The following is an 8419-nucleotide window of genomic DNA, read 5'->3' as shown; positions in this document are numbered from 1 at the left end:
TTTTCTTTTCATCATGGAACACAGGAAAATAAAATTTGTACATTACTCCCCCCCTTATCTGTGGTTAACTGTGGCCAAAAATATTAAATAGCAAGGGATCCCCTGAAACTACATTCACATACCTTTTATTATAGTATATCGTTTTATTCTTTATTCCTATTGTTAATCTGTGCCTAATTTACATACTTTTATGTATCTATAGGAAAAAACATAGCATATGTACTATGGTACCATTATCCAAGGTTTCAGGCATCCACTGGGTGTCTTGGAGCATATCCCTTACCGATAAGGGGGAACTACTATACTTCCTATTATAGATTAAAAATTCCTGGATAAAGCTACTCTTGGTGGGAACCACTGGTCCAGGGATGCAGGTAGCAGCTCTGTTCATTTACTGTTTAATAATTACTCCAAGAAAGGATTTTTCTTTTTAGAGTTCTTTCTTTTAACATGTTCACTTACATTTATACAACGCTGGAAATGCTTGTCAACATTTTCACCATTACCATTTACTTGTCAAAGGCAGGCATAATGAATAGTCAGTCAAGCCTGAAACTATAGTCAATGTTAAATTCTGAACTCAAAAGAGGCCATTTACAATTTAAATGCTCTCTTGAATAAACATCAAAGTTAATACAAGTACTAGTCTTAAAGCAGTCACACAAGTCTAAGCCACATTTATTTGCACACGTAATGGGGAACAGATACTCCAAATTCATACAAATTTATAAAACAACAGTTAATCACTTGGTACACTTGTGTTCTTGTTTACAGATTCAAGTGTAAATGAACTTCCTTTATTTTGTAAACTTTCATACAATACTTAAACAAAAATTCTTGAAAACACATTGGCATGTTTTAGTTAGAGCCAACACAAAAGTTAAGACAAGACCACAAACTCAAAAAACCCAAGTTTAGAATATATTTTACCTCCCTCCCATGGAAAGAAGTGATTATTTTAACAAATGTTATATGCTGTATCACATAAGAAACCATGGAAACAAAAGAATGGTGCTCCCATAATTGTGAAGAAAATGCCAATCAAATCATACCATTTTAATGTACCTACCAAAAATATGGTGTACATACGAGAAATAGGAGGAAATGATTAGATGAAAGTAACAAGGGAGATTAGAAAAAATAGTAAATGATCTTAAGAACTATGCCTCCAAAAGCTGCGAAGATCTGACAACTCAAAATTGTCTAAGGCGAATAAAAGTGAGAAAACTTTCAGTCATTCTAATCATGTTCAGAATCTAATTAATAAAAGCTGAAAATATCAAGAGGATATTATACAAGTGTCGAAGACATCCCAAAACTAATGAAAGAAATGCACATTTATTTCTACAAAAGCAATGTATGATACAGAATTAGAAGGGAACAAACTTAAAGATTTACCTATTAAAATATACAGATTCTTACTGAAGAGTATAGGGTATTTAAAAAAGATGACAAAGGATGTTAATCTTTTTTTATTATTATAATTTTTACATATTTTGGAACCTCACATAATTTTGATAAATAACTCTTACAAAATTATGCAAAAAGTACAAGAATGTCTGGTAAACAAACAGTCTGTATTTTCCAAAAAGATTTTTTACAGCATGCATTCTTAAGGCAGCATCCTCCTTACAAGGAAAGGTAATCCTTTTACTCATCAAGAAATCTTCTGCTGCAAATAGGCTAAGAAAGCCTGGCTTCTTCCATTAACGCCTTTTGTCTTTCCTGTCTGATTTTCGGTCTCTTTCACTTCTTGAAGATCTTTTGCCTGATCGACTACTCTCTGATATAGACCTCTTCCTGTCAGACCGGGAATTCTTATCCTTTGATCCTTTTGTATCTCTACTACTACCACCTTTTGAAGACTTGTGACTTCTTTCTAGTCCTGAAGTATCCCTTCGCTTTCGATCCACGCTCCTTCTGTGCTTTCTATCTCTATTATGTCCCCGGCCCCTACTCCGACTTCTACTCTCACTACTACTAGTAGTGCTGCTGCTACTGTCTCTGCTGCTGCTGCCACTTGTACTGGTGCTGCTACTGGAACTACTCCGACTACTACTACTGCCACTGCTAGAGCTGCTTCCACTGCTGCTACTTGTTGAACTGCTACTAGAACTACTGCTGCTGCTGCTCCGACTTCTACTCTTGCTTGTTTTATTTCTAGCTCGACCTCTACTTCTGCTCCTCGTTTTGGTTTTGGATTTGCTCTCCGGATGTACTGTCGAGACTGGCTCTACTGCCACCTCGGTGAGTTTTACAGTTTCTACAGGAAACTCCTTCCTCTCAGGTAGTAAATGCCCTTGCTCCTGAATAACCTGAGGTGATGACTGTAAAACAGCTAATGGCACAGTCTCGGGTTGAGAGAGAGGCTGGGGCTGGAGTACTGGCTGGGACTGAGACTGGGACTGGGACTGAGGCTGGGGCTGAGGCTGAGGCAGGGGCTGAGGCTGAGCCACAGGCTCAGGTTGGGGCTCAGATTCTTTCTCTTCTTTGTCCTCAGGCTCATTTTCCATTTCTAGAACACTAGCACTCTCTTTTGCAGGAGAAAGAGATTTACATTCTTTATCTGGCTCAACTTCAAATTCCATTTCTGGCTCCAATTCTTTGTTAGTTTCAATTTCTGAAGGTTCTACACTTTCAACTTGATTGGTTTCCATTACCTCCTGCTCAGCAATTACATTTTTGACACTCTCCACCATCTCTAGCACATCCATAACTTCCTCAGGCTGACTATCTTGCTGCTTCTCACTTTCTCTTACCTCAGTTTCCTCTTCCATCTTAACCTCCATTTCCCGTTTTTGTTCCTCCTCCTCCTGTTCTTTCTCTGCATCGCTATGAACTATACTTATTTCCTTTTCCTCTTCCTCGCCTGCTTCCTCTATTTCTACGTCATTGTGCTGATTACCTGTCTCCTCCAACTCTTCCTCTCGCTGAGCCACCTTACCCTCTTCTTGTTCCGCCTTCTGTTCTTCATTACGCACCACCTGATGCTCTTTTTCCTTCATTGATTGTCTTCTAGGCCTAGCCTCCATTTTATTTATTTGTTCTGCAAATTCGATGCGTCTACCTTCAAATAAAGCTAAAGAATAAAAATTTACGTGTGTAAAATTTACTATGAATAAGAAAAGTCAGCCACAATTTGACACCTGGCCACAAACTATCATTGAGCTTTATCTAAATGCCTTTTTGTAAAGAGAAGATGACAAGAGACTCGTTATGGTAAATGAGTAATTACAATTTGACCTAAAATGACAAAAGCAATAATCCACTGGAAACCTATATAATTAGTAGCAGGCAAAACGACCATGTTATTTAAGTGGTGGGCAAAAAGAACAACCTTTTGCTATTCAACTTTATGCTAGATGAAAAAGAACAAAACTTTCAAACAGAACCAGTTTTATGGGACATCATAAATTTTTCTGATCCCAAGGAGAAATAAATTTAATCACCTTAGCAGCGTCTACCCTCCCATGTGTGTTCCCTCTATGGACTACAGTAATAATCACTTTTCCTTTTTCATTAGTATTTATGCCTTGCTACTAAAAGTATCAAACAAAAAGTCACGTCAAATGTTTAAGAAATACACATGTATTAAGCACTGCCTAAAAAACGTAAGTTTCCAGCTATACTCCGTGATAAAAAAAAATACATTCCAAACATATTAGCATCTTATTTTAAAAATCAACTATTAAATCACAACTATTACAGGAAACAAACAAATATGTATGTGTGAGTGTATTACCTTACCCATTAGGAAAATCTCAAAGGACCTCTTCATGTACACTTACCATTCATTTTTCTCTGTGACTCTTCTATTAGTTTTTGGGTAGCTGGACACATTCTTCCAGGAATATAGAACAAATGGGGCTTTGTCTTAGTTCTTATATATTTAATGATCTTGGCATTATGCTCATTCCATTCTTCTTGCTAAAGAAAAGGTAAAAGGTCATGCCTTTGTACATATGAAAGATCACCAATCTTAGAATTCCAAAACACTACTCACCAGCTGTGCAAGCTCAACCTTCTGTTCCAAAAGTCGCAGTTCTGTCTGTTTAGCTCGCCTCTCCTCAAATAGTTCTCTCCTCTCGTTTTCAACCTGCTTTCTCTCTTCTTCTGCCTGCACTTCAAGTTTTTGTTCAATTTCCTGGCGTCTCTTTTGCTAAAGATAAATAATGATCTTTACACATCCTGATTATGTGAAACATTAGTTTTACTAAGTTATCTACAAACATTTCACATTTGCAAGTTAGGATACCAACTAATTCAAACAGCATTTGAGGCTGATTGCAATTTCTTCCAGAAAATGGGACTGCAGCTTTCTCATGCAAAAATATAAATTTTAAATCCAGTAGCCATAATATCAGTACTTCCATTCCAATGTAACTTTTTAGGTAAGGTTTTTTTCTTAAATTAACCACAAAAAGAGCAGTCTTTATAGACTATCTTCAGTTATTCTTGCTAAATCAAAAAATGACAGAAGTGATGTCCTAATAACCAGTTATACTTTCCATCTATTTAAAAAAACTATACACTTACTCTTCACACATTAAAATTCCTTTAAGCCTTTTATATCCTCCAGTAAAATTAATACATAAAAGTTGAAATAAAAGTTTATTAATCTCCTATAACTGAATGATCTCATTTTCCACTCTAGTTCTCCCAAGAAGGAGTAGCTTGGTGTTTAACTCCACAGATACAATTTTGCACCTTTAGCAAAATAAAAACTTCTAGAAAGACAACAGTTAAACTGTGGAGGGCAGTAAACGTTTATACTTTTGCTTCTAGAATACTAAGTATTACTTCTGAGTGTGTAAATACATCTAAAAATTAGAATTACTAGTTTTTAGTAATGATCAATGAGTTTAACTCCCTTGCTGAAGAAAAAGCACTGGGGTAAAGAAATGAAGTGACTTGCCCAAGACCACAAAATAAGATTGTTAACAGAGCTGAGACCAGAGCTCAGGTTCTCCTGAGTCACAGACCAGGGTGCTTAACACTACAGAGAAGTTCACTCAATTACTTCCAAGCACCTCAGGAAAAGATCATCTAACAATTCCAGAAAGTTATGTAAGTTTATCCTTGGATTCATTTTAGGCTTGCAATTACATCTTAAGAGAGTAAGATAAGTTAACAAAGCAAAGAAGAAACTGCATAAATACCCTTTCAGTAGCAACAGTAGATTCTTGTTTAAATTTTTGAAGGGTGCCCATCAACAAGCCAAATATTCGCCGGTTCCTAAAGAACAGAAAAACAAAATTCAATTTCAATAGGATCTACTTCATTTAAACCTGCCATTTCCTAAAAAGAAACATACTACAGGCATTTAGACAATTGCTTAAGCTTTCTTAAAATTGCATTATTTAACAAGAATTCTTTCCCCACAAAAAGTCACTAAAGATACCTTTGCTTTCCCTTTTCATCCATATTTTGATCCTGGATAAGGTCTCTCCGTGTGCGTTCTTTGGAGGTAGCTACAACTGAAGACTGCAAAGCTGGCTACAGGAGAAAAGAAAATCTCAGTAATTTAACAAGCACATGGGTGGTACTCTTTGCAGTAACATGAAAATACTGTATTCATCCTCTAAGTTGTTTTAATCTCAGTTACCTTTTTAACATCATCATCTTCTGGGTCGCTTTCTTGGCGTGATTCTCTCCGTGTCCGACGCTCCCCGCCCAGCCTGTCATGGGAAAACAATTTAAGTGACCACCACAGAATTTGACTTAGGTGCCTACCAAGGCCAAATGACTACTTTTTCTACGACTCATTTCCAGAAGCCTTATTCTATTAGTCTCCATCCCATTTTATTCTTTGCTCCATTAGTGAAAAGCCAAAACCTTCAGTGAGCTCCTATGCATCTAAGATAACATATCTTTGAAATGTCAAAGTAATTTTCTAGACCTCACCCTCCCGAAAGACAGAGGCACAAGACTCTAGAGCACAAGACCACAGAACCCCTCATTGTTATCTTACTCCTCGCATACAGTCTCTGTACTATAAATGTTAATTACTAACTATCCTATACTCACCGATGTAAAAGTGTCTCTCCATTTTCCTTGCTACCCAATCCTACAGATCTCTCTGCTTTGCTTTCTCTCGCCTCCTTAATCTACCACCAATAGATTTCATATAACCCTCCCTATGTCTTCTCCTTTGATTCGAGTGTATAAAATAAGCTGCAAAACGGCCATTCTCCCGAGCGTTTTCTTAAACTGCTGAGGTTTTGCTTCTGGGCATGTCCTCAAAATTTTGGTTCAAACGCTTAAAAAACTTTTCTGCAGGCTGGACGTTCTATCCAAAGATATTTGTTAAATATATGTATGCTACCTCAGAAAACAGAGCATATAAGTGTGCCTTCACAATCTTTTTTTCCAACATACCTACTGACTGCCCCTTCAAGGTCTCTCTGTTTGGCTGGGGGTCCTCCTCCACTATCTGAGAATCCACGCCTGCAATTAAAAATATCCAGCACAAAATACTTGAAATTTAATATAAATATTTCCATTCACCAAGAAAATTTTAAAGTTTAAATATCCTTTCAATTAAAGCAACCTTAAATGGACATTCACTCCAAGATGCTTTTATAGCATTTTTAAAACAACAAAAAATGAAGTTCACACAAAACTGGTAGTTACATTCTTCAATCTCTAGTTTTACATGTAAATGAAGCTCCAAATATAACTATCCAGAAAACTAGTTAATCATAGCTTTATACAAACATTTCTAACATTAGTTCTACCACAAATTTTGTTTAAAAAGATACATTAATTTAGTACAAAAAGCACCAACAGTTTTAACATACAAATTAAGTCCTAAGGAAATCTTACCTCAGCAATAAACTACCACGTCCTCTACCTCCACCAGGACCAGAAAGGGCCAGCAATCTGGCTTGGATGGGCCTACAAAATATTTAAAATCAGTACAAAAATCACATGTGGACACATCTAATGGCCCCAAATACATTCACCAGTGCGGTTCATCATAAAGAGAAAATAAACAGAAAAGTTCTAAACATACGGATCAAATCCACGTGTTTGAAAACGAACAGGAAGTACTATTTTAACTTCCTTGCTCTTTCAAGATCAATATCACAAATTGTCTTTACCTCGATGCCACTAGACATTAACAAGCTTGGATCATGTCCTAATTTCGCCAATTCCAAAGAAGCTGCACGTGGGCAAGAACCTGGGACGAGAGGGCGAACCGTGTCCCGGGAGGGTCTCCGGGTCAGTGGCCGCCGGAGGGAGAAGGGGCTTTGTGCTGCAGTTCCGGGCCTGCAGGGCCGAGGGCGGGAATCCGCAGTCGGGCCTTCCCACAGGCCGGGAAGCCATCCCGCCGCACGCAGGCCCCGTTTTCCTTCCTCACGCACCTGAGCCCGGGAACCTTTAGCGGGGGCCTTGGAGACTACCCCACCTCACCGAGGACCGGGTTCTATCGCCGCCCCGGGAACAGGCCTCGATGTTCCAGCCTTCCCGTACGGTAGCTGGTCGCCCTCCCCGCCCCCCATTCACCCCGGCTTGATGGCTGCCTCTCGGAGCCGGCATTTCTCATCCGGTCTTTACCTCACGTCATTCGGATCCCGCCCGGTGAGCTTGCGAATATTCTCGTCCACGTTCTTTAGGCTTTCTTTGGCCTTTTCTAGCTGCTCCTGTAAAGTTCTCACTGCGACCGCCATCTTCTCCCCGCAGCAGGATTCGAGACTGCTCCACAGGCCGCGCCTGCCTGTGCCGCGCCGCCAGACGCGTGGGGACTGACAGCTGGGTTCAGCCAATGACGGTAGGCGTTGTTTTTCGGCCTCAACCACTCAGCAACCGGAAGGGGAGAAACTACCGGCCTTTGTGACTCTGGGCCAATGAAAAGTCCGCTAAGGCGGTCACCTCCCTCCCCAATTAGCTGCGTGTGGCTGGGCTCAGATTCTAGCGCAGAGCTGGGGCGGGTTTGTGAGTCCTTGCGTCCTGGGAGAAGCGGGCTCTTGGGCCTGCCCTTCTGTCCCATAGCATGGAGTTTTGCAGCCTTTTTAACCTGTGATATGACGTGCCTTACGTCGTTTTAACCACCTAATCATATCAGAGTAAGACCGAGGCAAGTCTATCCTCCCCCGTCCAGTAATGACATTAGGATGGGATGCGACCGTTCTGTTGGTGCGCATGCCCAGAAGGAGTGTATGGCTGTACCGGCTTCCCTCGATTAGATTAAACCAAAATGAGCAGAGGGAGGTAAAGAATGAAGAAACAGGAAAAGTCATTAATCGTTATAGCTAACAGTTATTTTCTGTGTGAAAATAACACTGTGGTCTGTGTGTCATTTCCCAGGCAGAGTCTCTGCTTTACAAATTCCTAGGAAACCTTGTTGTGCGGCAGACATGCTATGGTGACCTGTGGTTCATCAGGGAGAGTAGGGTAGGGCCAAAGGCTGCGAGGT

At 39.7% G+C, this 8419-nt stretch overlaps 1 protein-coding gene across 1 annotated transcript; it reads right to left on the bottom strand.

The window, feature by feature from the left end:
* Positions 1-660: 660 nt before the first annotated feature.
* Positions 661-7736, bottom strand: PNN (pinin, desmosome associated protein). Its single transcript, XM_019713657.2, has 9 exons — positions 7561-7736; positions 6826-6897; positions 6379-6447; positions 5606-5678; positions 5402-5496; positions 5160-5235; positions 4004-4159; positions 3789-3927; positions 661-3079 (listed from the first exon to the last, which is right to left on the bottom strand). Exons 1-9 carry the CDS (start codon positions 7671-7673, stop codon positions 1707-1709), a joined length of 2166 nt encoding a protein of 721 aa, XP_019569216.1. The 5' UTR covers positions 7674-7736; the 3' UTR covers positions 661-1706.
* Between the last annotated feature and the right edge of the window lie 683 nt (positions 7737-8419).

This window comes from Rhinolophus sinicus, linkage group LG03 (genome assembly GCF_036562045.2).
Source record: "Rhinolophus sinicus isolate RSC01 linkage group LG03, ASM3656204v1, whole genome shotgun sequence".
NCBI lineage: Eukaryota > Metazoa > Chordata > Mammalia > Chiroptera > Rhinolophidae > Rhinolophus > Rhinolophus sinicus.
This window is presented reverse-complemented; position numbering and strand designations above follow the sequence as displayed.